Source organism: Palaemon carinicauda, chromosome 39 (genome assembly GCF_036898095.1).
Source record: "Palaemon carinicauda isolate YSFRI2023 chromosome 39, ASM3689809v2, whole genome shotgun sequence".
NCBI lineage: Eukaryota > Metazoa > Arthropoda > Malacostraca > Decapoda > Palaemonidae > Palaemon > Palaemon carinicauda.
In genome coordinates, this window is record NC_090763.1 from 41783750 (window position 1) to 41805653 (window position 21904).

The 21904-nt window shown below is 39.1% G+C and overlaps 1 protein-coding gene across 22 annotated transcripts in view; it reads left to right on the forward strand.

Annotated features, from left to right (window-relative positions):
- The window catches only part of LOC137631142 (synapse-associated protein of 47 kDa-like), a 717291-nt gene that overhangs the window by 658230 nt on the left and 37157 nt on the right, over window positions 1-21904 (forward strand). For 20 of the 22 annotated variants that reach the window (XM_068362822.1, XM_068362819.1, XM_068362828.1 and 17 more), the window contains one exon: window positions 4276-4422. The exons of 1 other annotated variant lie outside the window; for it this stretch is intronic. In XM_068362822.1, the coding sequence (XP_068218923.1) occupies window positions 4276-4422 (147 nt within the window). Of the gene's footprint in view, window positions 1-4275; window positions 4423-7579; window positions 7684-21904 lie in introns of those variants that run through there. One more of the 22 variants, XM_068362827.1, reaches the window with a different exon arrangement.

Consider the following 21904-nt stretch of genomic DNA (forward strand, 5'->3'; position numbering starts at 1 on the left):
TCCGAACATTGCATTGATGAAAGTAGGCTAATATTAATGTCTTTACGACTATATTTCCAAAATACATAGTATGATAGGGAATATAATAACAATGGAAATAAAAATTTAGGTATAACAGGCTTTATTTCAAACATTTCATTGAAAATCTTAATACAATCAACTCTCTCTCTCTCTCTCTCTCTCTCTCTCTCTCTCTCTCTCTCTCTCTCTCTCTCTCTCTCTCTCTCTCTCTCTGTTTCAATGAAATAAATTTACAATATTACTGAACAATTTTTTTCTATCTTGTTTCACACCTTTGTTATGAATTTATTCCTTCCTAGAGTTTCATATTTTTATTCTAAAATAAAGCATTCTGCTCATAAAGAAAAAATAAAGCTCATTATCTCCGAAACATCAATATCAGCGGCTTGCAATTTATCAATAAGTTATAAAACGGCTCTGACTCCTGGCTTTAGAACATCACCATGGAAAATTTTGAATAAATCTTCCATTTCTTGTAGATTTTCTCTAAAATTATTAGATTACCTATATAATAACTTGATCTTCGCATATGATATCAAGTCCTCACCTGTTTCATCTACATCAGCTGAGCTTAATGATTATTTAAGGAGATATAATGAGGTAAAGGCTTCGACTACCATCAAATTTCTAAATCTCAAAGGTATGAACCCTTCCATCAAATAACTTAAGGACTCATTTTCCTATCAGTGCTACAGGTTTTATCTCTATCAAATTTTCTATTTGATTTTCATCAGTCTCGGTCAAATTGTTAACAGGCAGAAGGTGCTTCATGAGAATGCAGAGACACATAATTCGGAATCTAAGTCATTGGGAGCAACATTTGACTTTTGAGATTGACCACTTATATTTAAGCACTGTAGTGGCACAAGATGTACAGTAGCTTCATCATTATTACAAGCATTAAGACCCTGACTCGTTAACTATTGTCTCTACCCACTAGGAATAATTGGAGTCTATATTTAAATTCCAAAAGGTGACGGATGATCATAACAATGACCAATTTGTCCTACGAAAGAAAAGAGATGTTCGACTGTGTCTGGACATAGCTGTCTTGTCAACAAGAACCCTAATCCATACAGATCATACAACATGTTATACAATCCTTTTACTAGAACTTAAATATTTTGCCTTTCAATTTAGCTTTAATAGCAAAATCAATCAATTGATCAAGTATTTCGACTTGACGTGAACTGTTCGAGAAAGCAGCTGTATTTTTCTTTACCATATCATATTTCATGCATGAGTTATTGAAGTCAAACCAAATATCAATCAGAGATATAAGATCAGATGTTTCATTGCAAAACTGATTTTTCAATAAGCCTTTGTAACTATATTTACTTGGATGAGAAATATAATTGAAATATCCATATACTGTATTCTCGAAGTTTTGTAAGTGAGACTACTCATACACTTCTCTTAGTTGACCAAAATGCCAAATGCCTAGTAAACGAAACTAAAGTAACGAGATATTAGTGATAAGCTTACCTTAATCACATCAGTAAATACATTATTATAAAGATTTTGTGTCGGTATGGCATCTTTTTTTAGATTTTTGGCAGTCTTATGACAATAATTGTGGAATTCGTGCCTAATGTTTCTGGCAAAATCATTGGGTTGGAAATGCAACGACCAAATTTGTCCAGATTTGGCATTAATAACATTATCTACTGTGCATATATCCACCCACTTCTTACATAGTTCTGTATCTTTTGGGAAATGGTAAAATCTATTTTTTCACCACCAACAGTTATATTGGTCTTGTAAGAATTGGAGCACCCATATATGGCACATATAACCAGGCTGAATCTATCCTCATAAATGAAAACATTAACGTTTTTGAAAAAACGCGGCATATTTCCCGCCTATTGTCGCCTGGCTGAACTCTCCAGGTTATGTCATGCGCGTCAGTGTAGAGAACGGGACCTCTAGGTAACTCACCTTATCTTATTCCATCTTGGGAGAGAGGATGGGGAGGAGGAAAGAGACTTGACGGCAACACGTTCGGTACGCAACACTTTTGTAACACTGCGTAACATAACTTAAACTTTAAATTTAATTTAAATGAAATTAGCAACTTTAAATTTAACTTAAATGAAATTAGCTTACTGTACACACACTTAGAAATAAAATGTTAATCTTACGTTACACTAAACTTAATTCTAATTTTGTTTTAATTTTCATCTTTTTACTTTAATTCTTCTTCCGGCTTCGCTGTTTTTGCCTCGCTGTCACCTTCATATTTTGACGGCCTTTTTAAAAGGAACCTATCTATGGGTTTTTGTATTTGTCTCCCCTTCAAAATATTGCGAAAATGATGCACGCAAGTGTTGTCACAAAAGGCTAATGCATGACCACACGCCAACTTGTCCGGGTGCCTCTTTTCCATAAAATTAGAAAACTCCTGCCACTTCGCTAACATGTCTTTGATTTCTGCTGTAGAAAGGTTGCCCTCGTCTTCCACCTCCTTGTCGCTACTGAGCTCCTGTAACACCTCCGAATGTTGCATATCCTTAAGCCCTATCAATTCCTGTGCCGTGAGCTCTTCTTGATGCTCCTCGAGAATGTCGTTCACATCTGCCTCATCTACCTCCTACCCCATGGACTTTCCAAGAGACGCGATTTCATCCATCACAATAGGTTTGGGGTCATCAGGGTCTGTCGTATCGAACCCTTCAAAGTCCCTCTCAGCGATGGAAGCTGGCCACAATTTCTTCCAAGCTGAATTAAGAGTTCTTCTTGTGACACCCTGCCATGCATCGTCAATAATTTTTAAGCAATGGGCGATATTGAAATGTTCCTTCCAAAATTCACGAAGGGTGAGATTGGTGTTGTCTGTGACATTGAAGCATTTATTGAACAAATGCTTCGTGTACAGTTTTTTTAAAGTTGGAAATTACTTGTTGGTCCATGGGCTGGAGAAGTGGCGTGGTGTTGGGCGGGAGATAAAGGACCATGGTGGAACCAGTAAGGGATTGTTCACTTAGTAATCTAAAACAAACGTTAAAGGTGCCTTCATCATAAGGAAAGTTACTGGAATCTCTTGCTTCTAAGGTCTTAAGGAAATTTTATTTTCCTAGAAGCTACAGCCTGACAATGCCTCCCTTCCCGAAGAAAAACAAAAGGTGAAGGACAGCTGTTTGACTGACTCCACAGACTAACTTCTCCAGTTTAGTGAATAATTTTAAAAAGGAAGGCTTTCATTCGGCTAAAGTATCATGGATACTACAAGAAACCTACGGACACACAATTAACTTGTATCGTCAACTATACATCTGGTTGTTCATGCACTAGACATTGGTAGCTGTGGCTCACAACTTAGCAGACTTGAAAGAAATGGTGCTCCCAGGAGCTCAAGCTAAGATAGATTACATAGGCAAAGTGGTGAATAATGACACTAATAATATGATCCTAAAAAACAAGATAATTTTGTGCTGCTATCCTTATAAAATTATTGCCTTTTCAGAAGACTTCCATACTACTGTATATGGCAGAGTTGGGGGTAGAAAAACTTTCAGTGGACCTGCAACATGAAAATATACATTCTCATGACAGGCAGATTTGCCTCAAATGCATCAGGCCCCAACCCTGTTTAATTTAGCGTTTCCATTATAGAAGCCATTTGGGCACCTGCAAAAAAGTTTCAAAGGCATCCTTAAGACCAAGGAACAAGACAGGCCTGCAAGTGGCATCTTATGGATGTGGAATCATGGGTCATAAAAGTTAATGAAAAGTGCATTAGACCTCTCCCTGAAGTAAAGGCCTGCTTTGATAGCAAAACATTTAATCTATGTGACTGCATTACACATGCTTTAATCATTTATTGGTAGCATTTATTCACAAAAGGCTGATTGAAATGAATTCTGAGAAACCTTTTGAAGCACTATTTGAAATTATATTAATATTTTATTAAGAATTCCACAGTACTGTATCTGAATATTGAGAGTCGATGTTTTTAAAATTCAAACATTATATTTTTGAAGTCCTTTTGAAAGGTTTTTGAAGACATCTTGAAAGGACTATTATTAACTTCTGCTTTGTCTTTGATTTGCAGCTGTGTTAGTTTTTAAAAAGGGCAAGGTTTGTATTTCTGTATATGCATTAATGTCTTACTATGTAAGGCAAGGCAATATTATTGAAATGGACACAGTGTACAATCCATAGGAAACTTCCCAATAATTTTGTTGGTACTGTATTTTTGAAATTCCATACTGTGGTATGGTGACAGTTTTAATCATTTTCATATTCATTCCACAGGTACAAAGGGAAAGGATGATGATGTAGAACACCCTGATAGTCCTAGTCATGGAGGAGAGAGCGAGTTTGTCTCAGATTCCTTCCAACCATCATCAAAGGATCTCGAGGAGGTGAAACGAGGGATCTCAAATTTGACAAAACCCTCCGGTAAGTGTTTAGATGACTTGATATTTGCTATATAAAGTATGAGTCAAGAAAATATTTGTTATAAAGTTGGTCAGCACGGGTAAGTTGTTGTAATAATAATTACTTGTTCAAATCAAGTAAGTCAAGATTTATTCTCATCCACTCTTCTTGGGTTCTTGCACATCACTGATTGATCAGATACATTTGAGTTTCAGAAAGAGTAGGAGGTTCCGATTGTTACGTACATTTTAATGACTTCATGGATTAGTGTTTATGGAATGTTTATTTGGTCAAAGCTTCATCCTTAGTGTATGTAGTGCTGTAATACATTGTAAATTTTATTTGTTATAGATTAGTAAAACAAAGCAGGTAAATTGCCTTTCTTGACTTGCATAATCCTCACTAGAAAGATTTGTTCTTAAAAGGAGGGAAGAGTTGGAGTAATGCTATGTAAAAGAAGTTCAAAATTTAATTAAGAGACGACTAAAGATAATTTAGGTTTTAAACACTAAAATTTAATAAATCCACAGAGTTTATGGATTATGCCAAATTAATACATCTTCTATTAAGAAAAAAATAGCATGAATAGAATTTATGCTATACATTATATACTTTCTCACCCAAAATCTCAGCAAGGAATTTAAAGTGAATTCTGTCCTTTCTCAGGAATCATTGCACCAAGAGGTATTCAACTGGCAGTAACTTTGCTCTGATCTCACTAAAGTGCATGTTTACTATCTGAAATATAATTACCGTGAGATTGGTATGCCAAGTTTTAAATCTGGTTAAAGAAACTTATCTTTCCCCTTCTATCAAAACTTGTAGGGCAGGAGCTGATATTATCCCTAGTATTTTTATATTTCTTATCCTTGGCCAGGATGGAAGACAGTCACCTCTCTTATAATTTGCTAATAGTATATTATCTAATTAGTCTTTTCTTAGCTGAGTTAGGAGCATTTTTCAAAGAATTAAAGATACGCGGGACTTCTTTCACCTCCCAGATTTCTATGCTGTTACCCTGAATTCCCCCATGGGAAGGAACCTAGCAGAGATTAAGTTTAGTGACTTCAAGAAATGTATAAGACTTACTCTCAGGATTCTTTGCACTTTAGGGCAGAAACTATTAAAAACTTTTCAAGAACCTAATGAACATGTGTCACGGTATTTAGCAAAGCATTTTTTCTCTTAAGGCAATAATTTTTAAATTTCTGTTGTAAATACAGAGGCACTGTCAGATGACTGGGCTGCATAAGATTCTCTATGTTTTACAGAACATCTTACAACAGTCTCTTGGCTTTAGCCATTGGTAAATAGCTTATTATGATATTTATTAAGAGTATCATGTATGAGGAATTTAGCTTAACGTCTTTATATGGTAGTTTTTTTATTTAAAAAATATTTTAGCATTAGAAAATATCAGGGACGATCGAGGTTAGGATATGAGAATGGCTAATTTCTTGGATGTTCTCTCTCAAGAGAAAAATCAACTTGATCGTTTAATATGATTAAGAAAGGCCATAATGATCTAGCTCCACTTCATGTAGTTCACTGAAGGGATTATTAAAGGGTCTGCAGTGTCCCTTTGGCCCCCTATCTACAACTACTTTTGACCTTTCCACTTGACCTTTATTACAACTTCCTTTCTCTCATCATGTACAGCCTCAGTGCTAAATGGCCTCCCTGGCCTCAGGGCCAGGCCATATGGCCCAGATTTTATTATTCCAATAATTGTTGGAGTTGCCAGCTTCTTTTAAAACACTGAAGTATGGTTTATGGGGTGAGGTATGTTTGTTTGTATAAAAGCATAGCAGACCCAACAATTTTACAAATATTGTTAATTTGTAATTGATAAGTATGGACATAATTGCTCTGAAGAGGCGAGGTTCTAAATCTACTGTAGTGTATTCTAAGGGCCATATTAGAAAAACTTTTGGGTCTCCCAATTTAGTTTTACTGCAAAGCATATTTGACTGTCAAAATCAAGCTGGGATGTAAAATATCATACAGTCTTAATAACTACTTCTATACTCCCTAAGAACAAACTTAAAATATTTAAATATTTCTTAACCTCTCATTTTAGGGCGTCAATGTTATTAGACCATGAAAGTTCATTATTAAATATTATGACCTTCAATATCAATATTAAAGTTGAATGAACTTCAGTCAGTTGTCATCATATATAGACCATCTTATTGAAAATTTACAACCATGTTCTTCAGCCTATTTACTGATAGCCTTCCAAGAGTTCTGCATATTTTATAGGCTGTTGTAGCATCTTAGTTATTATAGTAGATTGCTATATCATGAACTAAGGGAGAGCTGTTTAAATAGTTATAGATAGATATTAGATATAAATATACAGTATATAAATTAGATATATATATATATATATATATATATATATATATATATATATATATATATATAATTAGGTATAAAATATGTACATGTAACTTAAGAATACTTCTCTCTTGTTTCTCTCTTCTTGAGAAAAAGACCTCAGTAGTGTGTTTCTCCATATGACTAATGTGAAAAGTAAAGGAATCTACTGTAATCAAATTTCCAGAAATAGTCATTTAGTATACTTAAGAATTATATTGTGTTGCCAGTTAGTAACATAAATGTTTTCTTGACTCATGTGTTTTTACTTAAAGTATTATTTTGCCGAGACTAGATATGAATTTTTAGAGTTATTTATGCATTTTTTTCTCAAAATTTTGCTGGGAAAAATATTACATCAGGAAAGTTTGAATAGTGAACGATTATTATGAAAATAATAGATAGGTTAAAACTCAGTAATGATGTACAGTACAGTATATTGACATTAGTTCTTAGTATCCAGTAAAAGTTCACATTCTTCTCTTTAAGGGGAATTTCATTTCCATCTTAGGGAATTTTATTTTTCTTATAAATGTAGCATTTTATTTTCAAAATCTTAGAGTGAGATTGTTTTTTATTTCATATAATTCCCCTTTATTATCACTCTTCTTTAGTCTTTATTATATTGTAAATGGTTAAATCACCTATAAAAATCATAGGCATGATTTTCATCCATTTCTATTACTTTTTATCTTGGATCACAATACAGCCAGAAGTGATATTGTGTAGATATTCATTTACTGGTATACAAGAACATGTTTAATTTTGTGTTCGAGTGAGCTGCTGCCTCTACTTACAGATCAGGCAATCTACAGATCCACATGCTTTAACTTTGTTGAACAAGGTCTGTCCTGTTATAGTCAGACTGGATTCATAACTATTACTTAACAATAATTTTGCATACTAAAATATTAATAAAGGACCAGGTGTGCTGTAATGAACTAGCACTTTTTGAAGTGTCTTGTATGGTTAAGGGATATTGTATACTGTAATCTGTATAAGTTTCAGAAGTACAGTATTACATGATTTAACACCTGTTATTAGTATACAATACTAGGGGTTAAAATACCACGCACTTGATAATGGAGGAAAATACTTTAAATTTTCAGCAGGCTTTTTCTTTGTAGCTTTTCAATCTTTAGTGCAGTGAGATGGTTACAGTTGGTCCTTTGTTGTGAATATAGAGGTTCATACAGTACTTTACTAACATACTCATGGTTTTTCTTTTAATGATGACTGGTTGTTTGTAAAATAATGGAATTTTCATACTAAAGTTTGTTAGATCTATACTCGCTTGATATTCATAGTGCTTCTCTCATGAAGCTTGGCTTATGTCGACATTTGCCCCATGACTAAAACTTTCCTATTTTCTTTCCTTTTGATATGCTTAAGCCTTTTTTACAGTACTGTATTGAGACAATCTAGCAGTAAATGGCAATAACCTTGGCTTGGGTACACTTACATGCTTTGTCTTTAAATCTTGAACTCTGAACTAATCTCTTATTCTCTTGACATCACTAGTCAGTAGGGAGGAGGGTGGACATGTATATGAGCATCAGGAAAGAGATAGGAAGTTTAAGGTCCTAAAATTATAAACTTATTTAGTATCTAAATTCACCTCCTAAGTCTAGTGTCGTAGAAAACTTTTTTATTACATGATTATTCAGACTGTATTCCCAAATCCGTCACCACCACCTAATCAACAATTCTTCAAAAGCTGTGAAAAAAGCGCCCACACAAAAATTAACCGTACTGTAGCAAACAGCTGCGTTCGAAGGAATGAGAGGCAGGAACATATAGGGGCACTCGAAGGTGGTAGGATGTGTAACGGTTCCTTATCCGTCCTTGCCCTTAGTGGATTAGACTGGGTAAGGTCTGTTTGGGGTGCAGATATCTATGGTTATCTTAGGATACGTCCCTGATTATACACGATATCTTCGGATAGTCGTTTCCCGGGGTTGGAACCCCTTGATACCTAACGGTGATTCTTTTGTAATATCAATCGCAGAAATATTATACTGTAGAAGTTGGCAGAAGGAACTTTCCATCAGGACGACATGGCTATCTCACCCAAAAATAGATTTTTCCTACGTAAAAATCCCTTATATACTTTACCCAACACTGTATATTCCAAATGAAAGAGAATTACTGTAATCCTAAAATTAATAAAATATACACAGCAAAACAAAGAACTTCTATTACACCACATCACCAGCAGTAATAAAATTAACACTGCAAAATAACCATCTTCTATTTGACAACATCAGCTGCAGTCACTACAGCACCTAGAAACCAGCATTCTTGATAAGCAAACCAAGATTCTGTAAGATAATGCACATCAAATATAGATTTGATAGGTCACTGAGCTGCTGCTAAGACACTTTTCAAAGAAAGATTCCTACAAAAATTAAGAGAGGTAGATACACTTCAAATATTGTGAACCCAACCTTCAAGTCTTGAATCTGACTTAGATCCAATTCTCTGTGGGCCTCATTGACCAAGCTTTCAACAAGAAAGAACATACAATATTTTGACAGGATAATTTTAGATTCTAACCCCGCTAAAAAATTTAGAAAAATTACTCCAAATATCTACATTCCTGTTCAAATAATACTTAACAGCTTTCACAGGACGTAGTAACACTAAATTCCTTTTCTAAAGAGGTCATATGAAAGAATTGATGTAAACTTTTCATCTTAAAATCATTCTTAGTTCTGAATGTAGGCAACAGATAAGATCATCTTATTTTCTCCAAAACCTACATTATGAAGCATAGAGTCAAATTTACGCTACGTAGTACTCATAACAACCGATACAGACCCACAGAAAACTTTGTATCATTACTTGATATTTTGATAATGGGAATGCTAATACTAACTGTTAGCCTTTTGAAAGGAAATCACTGTATTAACACGCTCGCTTTCCGCCGGTAATATGACGTCACTAGACCTATGATAGGAACTCGACAGATATTAAATTTTTTCTTAATGTATTTTTTTACTGAAAAAAGGATACTGTATATTATCAATAAAAGAAAATACTAATTTACCAAGATATATCACTTCATTTTTATACAAGAAAATAAATTATTTCCAAGGAAATATATGTCCTATTAGCAAACTATTTCCGATAAACTTGTGATGTAATCACCCTGAAAAAAATTAAAGTCGAACAGTCATAAGTCGCACAGGTCGTGAGTCGACGACTACCTGTATAAGACTTGAAATAATCCTTACTATAGAATCTACAAAAGAGAATATTTCAATATTACTTCCCACTTTATTACCCACAAAGAGCATTTCTTGAGTAAACCTGCATTTAAAAATTGTTTATATTATCATAACATTAATGATGGTTTCAATAGTACAGTAATACATTAGGTATGAATCAATAACAAGGTTAGGCAATTGGTTTATTTTATAGATCTCAGAATGTCTTTGAGTGGGATTGAAGGCTTTAAAACTAAATGGGAATCTTAATTACCAGCTTTTATTTGCACTTGAAATGATAATTCATTAATTCTATGTTAACAAATTTGAGAAAACTATGGTGTATAAGTTGTCAAAGAGGTAGCAGTTGCTGATGACTTGTAAGAAAAAGAAGATTCAGAACTTACCTTAAACCTTTTACCCCCAAAGGACGTACTGGTACGTTTCACAAAAGCCATCCCTTTACCCCCATGGACCTACCGGTACGTCTTTGCAAAAAAATGCCATAAATTTTTTTCTTTTTTCATATTTTTGATCATTTTTTGAGAAATTTCAGGCATTTTCCAAGAGAATGAGACCAACCTGACCTCTCTATGACAAAAATTAAGGCTGTTAGAGTAATTTAAAAAAGAATATACTGCAAAATGTGCTGGGAAAAAAATAACCCCCTGGGGGTTAAGGGTTGGAAATTTCCAAATAGCCTGGGCATAAAAGGGTTAAGTAACTTATTTTATTTGGATAACTTTCAGGAATAAGTTTCCTTAATGATTGAAAAGAAGATACATCCTTAGAGTTGGACTCTTCCTCTGTGTTATTATCTTGATCATTTAGTCCTAATAAATTCTCTGAAACATTAACTTAGGGCCTTACGTTTTGTATACTGTGAACAGGAAGATTTGTGCCTGCTAGGGAAAGGGCTCATTTTGACAGTTGAGGGACCAGCACCTACATTCGTAGATGTGCTAGTGGCTGAGCCTACTCGAGACTGATACGTACTGCCATCTGAAACATGATGCAACCCATCAGTTTGTGCTGAAATTTTAAAACCATGCGTTATGCCACTTCATTAGTAAATGAAACAGTGGTTTTTCATGAGCTCTTACTACAGCGAGCAGAGGGATATTAGGATCTAAGCTTCCATCTCAGTCTACTACCTTCCAGTTGTCATAGACTAACATGGATTAGCAAGGGTTTCACAATAGAACCTCATGTGATTAGAGAGTGTGAGGTTCTGAGAGAGGCATTTGACTCAGTCAAGAGCTTTGTACCATCAGAACCATACTAACTAGTGCACTAGAACCAGTAGCCAAAACTTAGAGTTAGATTAGGGTTCAAAGCTGGGGAGGATAGGCTGCAGTCCATGTCTTTACCAAAGACTCAACAGCCTTCTTATATTAAACAAAATCAGCCAACATGACAAGAGCATATGAAGAGCATTACTATCAAAGCTCAAAATCTCTTTAATGGCTTGAGCAATATTATCATATTCATCATTATCCCTAAAGTAATCATCTAGTCTAGTTTACTTTGGATTTTCCCCTGAACTGAAAGTTAGTTTCCTTCTTCATTAGGAAATATTAATCTGGTCAGCAATCAATTGAACATATTTACCCCTAAAAAGAACAGGAAGGCCTTTACATTCCTCACAACAATCATCTGAATCACAATATTACCCCTGCCACGAGATACAAAAAGAATGAGGATCACGATCACCCAGAAATAATTCCCTTGATCAATCTACATAGGAACTACTAGAAAATCCATGGGAAGACATCCATTGACAAGAAAGCTGAGAGACAAGTGTGTATGGCGTATCATAGCCAGGGTTATTGCCATTTACTGCTTGATTGCATCAGTACTGACTGTACTAAAGACCTAAACCTATTGAAATTAAAGAAAAAAATAATTTAAATTTTGGGGTAATCATTGATATAAGCCAAACATCAAAAGAAAAGTATTATGAACATCAGGGGAGGTTCAAAGAAATAAGTAGTTATCTACATTATGAAAACACCTCTTATATTTCTGCAACCTATGGGATATTAAAGATCAATCAAGGTAGCTAGTATAACTTCAATATTTTAGATTTTTCACCACATATAGTATTGGAATTCCTATATACAGTAAACTTTATACATGAACATTACAGTAGTAAAGGGATCACTTACAATTTTTTATGTTTGTTTGTATTTACAGGTGTGCTAGATTTCTTTACACTACTGTAAATGTCTTTTTATCAGAAATTTTCAATTTACTAAAAGTATATCCAATTTACTTTCTAGTTCACCGAATTTTGATTCTCGTCATTATACAATAGCCTGTAATTAATTATTTCTAATCTATTGTAGTACAGGTAATTTGACAAGTGGAATATAGGGGGATATGCTGTATGTTAAGAGGATTTACGTAATGCAGATTGCTCCTGAAAATGCAGTTTTCCTACAAAATGTACTTATAACAGAATAATGAACATATTTGATGATGATTATTGCAGCACTTGTTTATGAGGAGGTATTATATCAATACTTGTACATTACTGTACTGTATTTAGTTTAGTATAGTTAGTTTTTTATTGCATTATGCTATTTAGGAGACCTGAAAACTAATCTTCATTATAATTTTCATAACAAAGAAGTTCTTATATACAGTATATTGCACCCCTTTCACTATCCAACAAGGCTTTTCCATTATGTTTTCTATTTAAATGATCAGTATTCAGTACTACAATACTTGTCAAAGATAGCTCAGTTAAATAGAGGAAAAACATTGATTGTAATGTTATACAAAAGAGGATAATAACCCAGACATGTGTCCAACAGTCTTAATTGAATTCATATTAAGTAAATGGCAAAATATTTTCCATGAAAAGAATGATATCTATGGAATAGATCATTGTACTAATGTGTAGCCTAAACTATTCTTGAGGTACTTTACAAACATGTTTTAGTAAACTTGAATATTTTCTTTGAGACACATCTGATATTCCAACCAAGAAGAATCTTCCGATACCTTCTTTTCTGATTAACATATTAATTTTATCACTCAAACTAATGTTTTTTTGTGGTGTTTTTCTGTCCTTTAATCTTTTATGGTGTGTTTCTGCTCTTTAATTTTTTATGGTGATTTTCTGCCCTTTTCCACTTCTTAATCTTGGTTTATTCTGTATGCCTTGGAAGCAGTCTTATTAACAGCTTTCAGTTTTTAACTATTATTCAATATCCTTTCTTCACTTTTATAAAGACATCAATTCAACATTATGAATTTCATCTTATTTTACTCTATTCCTTTCAAATGTGTACAGTATTCAAAGCTCCTATTTTTGGAGGTACATGTATGATTAATGCTTCTTGTGTCTGATTTTGATATGCTTATTTCTGGGTCGACCTGTGACGGCCGGTGAAAAGGGTCCTTCTTTACACTTTTCTGATATAAACCTTCCAAATATACCAGAGAAAGATAAATGCATGGAATGCAGAGGTTACTACCCTCGCGCGAGCACCTTGTGGGTGTCGTGTATAAAGCAAGGGCGCGTGAAAACCACTATTCACAGGCTGTCTTCCATTTAGCTAATTCCTCCGTCAAAAGGGATGGGCCGATACAGAGGCACCAGCTACGCTACCCGAGCCACACCACCGACGCCCGACGCGAGCGCCATCTGAACAACATCCTTCTGTTTTGGACTTGCTAGCTTGGTCTTAGATTTTTGTGTTCTCGGTGTTTTCACGTTTCGTGGATTAATTTCATCATGGCCGAAGCTCCAACTTCACCAATACCAATGTTAAGTACCATAGTTTGTTTTGACAGCTTTTGCAGTACCGGGCAGTTGTTCTTTTCCCAGTATTGTGTTGTTTTTTATTTCGACCGGCTTGGCCTTCCGCGGTGTCGGCAGCCATTGTTGTTTTGTTTTGCCTCGCTGGGAATTTCATGTTAGTCTTGCCCATTTGGTACACTGTCAGTTAGGTTCTTGGTTAAGTCACTGGCCTTATGCCTTTTTGAACCATTATTATCATTATTAGTATTATTATTTCTATGGTACTTTTTGGCTAGCAAGTCCAGTCTGGACGAACAAGAATAGCGTTCTGGCTTTATTATAGTTTAGTACCCGCCATGAGCGGCGTTCGTCAGTGGACTATATCCTTTTAAATTTTGTTACGCAGACGTTATTCTTCGTTCGTAGTCTTGTATTTTACGTTACAATTTTATTGTTATACTTATATTATATTATAGTGTGCTTAATTAGGTTCTTTATAGTATACCCACGAGAGCAAGAGCATGGAGTTCTCGTTTTCTGTCGATCAGTCACGAGTTACCCTTTCTCTCGTTTTCTTTCTTAGCCTCGAGTAGGAGAGGTGGATTTCCCGTTTTCCGTTTTATACGATCACGGGTTCTCCCTCCCCCCTCTCCCTCTACGGGTATATGATATTTTACGAATTATTTTATTATGTGGTTACTGTTAATATAGCTAGCGTTATTAATAGGTCCTGTTCGTGTGTGAGTCATTGTTTTGGGCCAGCTTTATGACGCCACCTGTTCCCCTCGTAGTTCCGTCCTCTCCCCGGTACGGTTTGGGATAGGATCTGAACATTCATCCATTCCGCCTTGAGTTCTACTCCGCCATGAGGGATACTCATTGAGATTGGAACCTATAGTTATATATCATTTGGAGTGCAACCCTCTGGCAGGGCCTCATCCCCCCGGTGGTCCCTTGCACCCAGACTCCGGCCACGGCCACATCCACACAAAATATTCATTATTAATCACAACTTATTTATTCCGGACCTTTCACCGGACCTCCGGCTTCACCGGAGATCACCAATACGCTTAGCAATGATGTTAGCCTTAGCTTTTAGCTACTGCTTGTATTTTATAATTTATTTGGTTACGGGCCTATCACTGAATCCTCGACCCTGTTGGAGGTTCCGCAGCTTACAATAATTTATTTTATTCTTATTTTAATAATATTTATAGCGATACGGACCCATTTTAAATTGCTCCGGCACACTCTGGTGCAGGAAAATTTTATATTTAAAATATCTTAATATGGAGCTCCGGCTCCCATTCATTGAACCATCCTATGCACACATATTTAATGCTATCTAGACTCTGTTAGTAGATCTTAATCCCTTACCAGAGTCTCAAGGAACATCCAGACTTATGTCTCCTTTCTTTTACAGAAGGTCCGCTGCGCTGCCAAGGGCTGCCCCGCATCTTTCAACGATCCCGTTGGACATGATCTCTGCCGGTCGCATGCACATTGCGCTATCTCCTTTATTCGGGAGCCGGGACAAGCCCCATACATGGTTTGGTTCCCGGAATCGTGCACGCTCTGTTACGAGTTGTCCTCCTTACTCCTGAACGATGACGTAAGTTGGTTTTTGTTTTGTTCCTTTTATCCTTTGGCGATGATTTAATTTGTTCCTTAATTATGTATACATCGCTTATTTTGGAGAACGATCCTTCTCCTTCATCACTAATCCCCTCACCTCTTTCAGGCCGATGATGAATCTCTTCGGTTGGCAAGAGCTGCTCTTCGTCCTTGGGTGTCGGGCTTCGGCAGGAATGCTCGGTCTGGCGCACCCTATCTCCTCGACGGAGACATGGCCTCCCGACTCTTCCCAGGCTTTACCACTGCAGCAGTCACTCCGGAGGCGGCTGCCCCTTTAATTGAAGCGGTCAGAGCAACCATCCCCACGGAAGACGAATCTCTTTTAGCGGGGGACGTGTCAGCTCTGGGTTTAGACATTGAGCCCATGGACGAGCAGGTAGGTGGTGTCGAGTTGGTGGAAACTTTTTTGTCTCCTACTCCTTCCTCTACCTCTTCCTTTTTCGGCTTCTCCTCGGGATCCCTCCGTCCCTGTACGACCCAAGGTGAAGCCTCTACGTACCTTTAAGTCATCAGCTTTGCCATTGTCTACGTCACCGGTCCCTGGACCCTCGACTGCTCCTGATGTTCCTATTGCTTCCCATAAAACCATGACTTCTAAGAAGTCGAAGTCCGCCAAGTCCAAGGCTTCGTCGGTGGGTGGCTCTCACGTCCCCGTCGACCTGATCAGGGATATAGTCGAGCAAATTCAGCAACATTCTGGGGCTATGACGGAGCTAAAAGATATGGTGGCTAATCTGATCCGCTCCGGAACTCAGATTCCTCCGCCTTCAGCCCCAGACGCGTCGAAGTTACCCCCCTTCGATAAAAACAACCCTTGGAGGTTTGCCTTGCATGCTCCGTACTTAGATGGTACCCTAACTCTAGATTGCATAGGCACCCGCCCTCTAGAGGACCTAGAATTCTACCCCCCGGGGCTAGAATTCCCATTCAACGGCTTCGTCCGCCTAAAAGAGCATGCCTTGGTTAGAATGGACAAGGTACCGAAGGAAACCGTGATATTTCCAAAAGAACAAGCCCAAGCTGTCTGGGCCAGGACTCTGTCAGAATGGGGGTGTACCAACTCCAAGCTCACCCCACACAAAGGTGCCTACACTATTTTTACAAGGCATCGTCCATTACCTTGCCACTTATAGATAAAGTGACAGAGCTGACAATACAGACCGTCAAGGAAGGCTCTGCCATGCTGGCTCTCAAAGAGACGGACCCCACCTCACTGCTCATTCCGAGTACCTCTGCCACCTGGGATGACGCTTCTTCTACCTTCACGGTAGGGAAGCTAGACCCAGACTGCGCCTCTACTCTTTTTTCTGAGAAGCTTCCCAGATTATTAGAGTCTTCTCAAGACCGAGTTCGAGGCACGTAATAGGTTATCTAGGTCCCTCCACTCCATCACCTCCATTGAGTCCCTAGCCTCTGTTTACCCGACTGAAACTTTGTTCAGTGTTTTCACAAAGAACCTGCTTCTGTCCTACCAAGTTGACCTCCACGACTTCTGGTCGGCTCGGGTTAGCTGCAGGAAATACGTTCTGTCTGAGGCTTCTATCAGACATGAATCGAACAGGCTGATAGCGTCCTCCTGCTGGGGTGAGAACCTATTCCCTCAGGATGAAGTTAATAAAGTTCTTCAGGACGCTGCGAGGGCAAACCAAAATTTGCAAGTAAGGTGGGGCCTCACGACCAAAAGGAAGATCGAATCCCACAAACAAACTTTCTTCAAGAAAAAGCAGAGATTTACCCCTTACAAGACGAACCGGGGTCACTACCACCAATCGTCAGTTCCCCACACGTCAACACAGTCTTCCTCTGCTTCGACTTCTCAGCAACCGGCTCCCCCTCAACAGGTAGTCTACCTCACTGCTTCCCCAGGTACACAACCCAACCCCACTTGGATGTCCTCTCCTGCATACAACCCTAGCTACGAACCCTCCGGTTCCTTTCGTGGACACCAGAGAGGAAGCTACAGAGGTAGAGGACAGTTCCTCCATCGAGGCGGACCTAGAGCAAGGGGTGCTCGGGGAGGGAAGGGACCTAGGTTCACTCCCTCGCAATGATGTGTTCCCGGTAGGGGGGAGACTTTATCACTTTCGAGACCATTGGACCTTCAGTCCATGGGCTCACAGCATAATATCCAAAGGCTTGGGTTGGAAATGGTCGCAGGGATCTCCACCTCCTCCAGTGACCTTCTTCCAGAGACCCACTCCCATCCTGAAAGAGTACACCACAGAGTTACTCAAGAAGAAAGCAATCAAACGGGTTCGATCACTGAAATTCCAAGGCCGCCTGTTTACAGTTCCAAAGAAAGACTCGTCGGCGTTGAGAGTGGTTCTGGACTTGTCAAAACTAAACTCTTACATTCTCTGCGACAAGTTCCGTATGTTGACTATCTCTCAGGTACGGACCTTACTTCCCCGTGGGGCCGTCACCACCTCTATCGATCTTACCGACGCCTATTATCATGTGCCAGTAGTTCGAAACTTCTCTCCTTACCTAGGCTTCCGCCTAGGCAAGAAAGCCTTTGCGTTCAAAGTCATGCCCTTCGGTCTCAGCATTGCCCCCAGGATATTCACGAAACTGGGAGAGACAGTGCTCGAACAACTCAGGAACCAAGGGATACAGATCATTGCCTATCTGGACGATTGGCTCATTTGGGCTCGGTCGACCCAGGAATGCAACAGAGCTACGACGAAAGTACTTCGATTTCTCGCCAACCTGGGATTCCAAGTCAATCTCCAAAAGTCCCGCCTATAACCATCAAGCCACTTCGAATGGTTAGGAATTCAGTGGGACCTTTCAAAGCACAGGCTCTCCCTTCCTCCCAAAAAGGTAAGGGAGATAGCTTCCAAAATCAGGAATTTTCTCAAACACAAAAAGGTGTCCAGAAGAGCCTTAGAAAGAATCCTCGGCCTTCTCCAATTTGCTTCAGTAACAGATCTCCTATTAAAAGCCAAACTCAAAGACATCAATCGAGTTTGGAGAAAGAGAGCTACAGTACCTTTAAGAGACAAGATCTCGAAGATCCCCTCTGTCTTAAAAATGAGACTACGCCCATGGTCCGAACCGAGGAACCTCTCCAAATCGGTTCCTCTACAATTCCCCCCCCCCCCACAAGTGAAAGTTCATACAGACGCGTCTCTGAGTGGCTGGGGGGGTTACTCCCAACATCAGATGTTTCAGGGCTCTTGGTCACCCGCCATGAAACAGTTCCATATCAATGTTCTCTAAGCCATGGCAGTGTTCTTGACCCTGAAGAGAATCTCTCCTCCGAGGTCGTCCCACATCAGAGTAGTCTCAGACAGCACAGCTGTAGTACACTGCATCAACAGAGGAGGATCCAAGTCACCCAACCACGTCGCCGCTCTCTTTGGTGGTTCGTTAGCCCTAAGTTTATTACATGTTTAGTTCCTATGGTTATTAACTGTTATTGTGTTTACCGTAACTTTAGTGTTGGGTTATTCTTAGCCATGTCAGTTTTGTTGCATATTGTGCTCTGATACTCGGATGCTTCCTTGTTATCATGTTTATTAGCCTTACGTTCAGTATGTCCTTTGGCTAGTTTGTAATTTATGCTTGCTTACCTTAATATAATATATTATTTTCCTTACATGGTGTTTATCTCTCTCCTCATTAGGTTACTATTTATTATTGGGCTTGGAAGGCATTCTCTGGTACATTTTCACCGGCCGTCACAGGTCGACCCAGAAAAGGGATTTTGACGAAGGAAAAATCTATATCTGGGGAGAGACCTGTGACGCCCGGTGAAACCCTTCCCTGTTATATTGTATGATCCCACCCTTTCCTTTCCAAGCCATCATGTTTAATACAGAAGGATGTTGTTCAGATGGCGCTCGTGTCGGGCGTCGGTGGTGTGGCTCGGGTAGCGTAGCTGGTGCCTCTGTATCGGCCCATCCCTTTTGACGGAGGAATTAGCTAAATGGAAGACAGCCTGTGAAAAGTGGTTTTCACGCGCCCTTGCTTTATACACGACACCCACAAGGTGCTCGCACGAGGGTAGTAACCTCTGCATTCCATGCTTTTATCTTTCTCTGGTATATTTGGAAGGTTTATATCAGAAAAGTGTAAAGAAGGACCCTTTTCACCGGGCATCACAAGTCTCTCCCCAGAAATAGATTTTTCCTTCGTCAAAATCCCTTTATCTATCTCTTATTTTTGTTACTCTTTGCTGACAGAAAGGAAATGCTGATAAGAAGCTACCAAGTTGTTTTTTTTTGCAGTCGTTTTATACCTCGACAAGGAATTCCTCTTGCTCATTATATCTGTACATCCCATCTGTACAACTCTTTTGACCTTATAATTAGTTTTTTATATACACAAATGCAAACCTTTGTCCTTTACGTAGGATAGGTTATCAGCAAAGCTGGCGAATACGGCTGTTAAACTTTTATAACAGGGTGTAAACGGGTGGCCGGTTTATACCAGCCAGGAGCAGGGAAGCTTGCTCACTGAGCACTCATTCTGATTTCAGCCGTCAGTGAGGACAAGCATTATTTCATTGGCTGGAGTTTTTGGGGTTATTATGTTTTTTTCTTTTTCTCTCTCCAGCATGTTAGCGAGTAATTGTGGAGGATATTAGCAGATATGCGAACTTGTCAGAGAAGTCAGGATGTATCAGGTTGAGGGAGGATCCCCATTTTTTGTGCCCTGCCTATAGAGGACACTCCTACAGAAGGGAATCTCCTTTTGAAGAGTGTCGGCAGTGGTCATCCTCCCAGTGGCTGGCATATGGCAGGAGAAAGAAGGGGTCTATAAGGGATTCTTTGCCTTCTGGGTCATCCTTTAAGTCCAAGAAATCACGATCTCTTCCTCTGACCCCCGGTTCTCTTCCCTACGGCCGTTCCTCATTGGTTTCCTCTGGAAGCCGAATGGATAAGAGTGGTGGCTCTTTAACTTTAGGCCATGTTTTGAGGCCGGAAGACCTTTAAGTTTCCCCTAGAGGAACAGGAGGGCTTTTTCCTTGGTTAGAGGCCTCTTCATCCTCTGACTTACAGGTTGATCATGCTCTGCTGGTGTTATGGACCTCCTTGAGCCTGCAAGGCTGACCTTCCAAGGATTTTGTTAGTATTTGTGCTGGTTTAGAAGGAAGCACAATTATGTGTGTCTGCTGCTGTGCCAGACACCTTCGGCTTGTCCCCTATAAGGCGGAGAAAAGTCTCTCCTTCTCGGGCTCCTCCCTTCAAAGCCGCATGTTGTCAGATCAGTCTCAGTATCACCTCATGAGACTAGAGACATGTTTAATGTTAGCATGTCTCTTGCACGCTCTCCCTCCGGGACGCTCACGTTACCTGTTTATGAGAAGTGTGCTTCTCTTGTTGAGTTTAGTGTTGGTAAGCAACATGTCTCCCAACTTGGGCCCACATATCTGATTGCACTAGCTTTACTGACTGTGGGCATGCGGACTAACCGACCTGTCTCCACTGGACAACCCTACCCTCACCGGAGCATGTAGTAGTAGTGAGCATTACACCAGCGCATACTAACACTTCAAGTGCCTCACTGGCATGCGTTTAATCTGTGAGAGAATGAGAATAGGTACGTTACCATGCGCTTGCCTCACCCAATCACGCACCAACTAGATGTGCCTCATCACTTTGCTCACAACCCAGACATGCCTCATCCCTTTGCGCGCAACCCAGATGTGTCTCATTACTTTGCACACAACCAAGATGTGCCTTAACACCTTTGCATACCTCACTCATGCCTAATCGTACGTGACCCAGACATGTCTAGCCTAATCTCATGTGACCCAGACTCGTCTCGGCCAATATTGCACGACCCAGGCATGCCTCACACCACCTCACCCTTCCTAGATCTCGTGCCACAAGATCCTAAATATACACCTGTAGCACGCTTACAAGGTGGAACACGTTGCAGGAATCTCCTCAGGGAGAGATCTAATGCGTACAAGAGCTAGAGGGTGCGCCCCAAGCACAATATCCTGTTATCAACCTAGAAATCTACCCTATCGATCTAAATACCTGACAGAGACATGACTATTGACAGCAAATCACTCCTTTGGCGGGACCCTCATCCTCAAACCCATCACAGTTTTAGATATCCCAGGGTAGTGACATGCATTCATGATGTTGATTATTGCCCATTGAATTCAACTCTCTCTCTCTCTCTCTCTCTCTCTCTCTCTCTCTCTCTCTCTCTCTCTCTCTCTCTCTCTCTCTCTCTCTCTCTCTCTCTCAGTCGGAGGGTTCCCATTCTCCTTCAGAACAGAGCAGGTTCCATTAAGATCCCAATTTTCTGACGCTGCAGAGGATAGGAGGTATCATCTAACTCTTCCCGAGTAAGGTAGCGTTGCAGACAAGGATTCTCAAGCATCCCGGGGATTGCAAGACTAGGGATGAAAACCTGGTCCAAGAAGGGATACTATGAACAGCCCCTCTCATTTTTGATCACCTCTTAGGGTCCATCAAAAGTTCTGGCAATGCTCTCCAAGAGGTCAGCGATGGCTCCCCAGGCTTCTTCAGTAGACTTTTTTTTAGTAGAGAAGGACCTCTGGAGG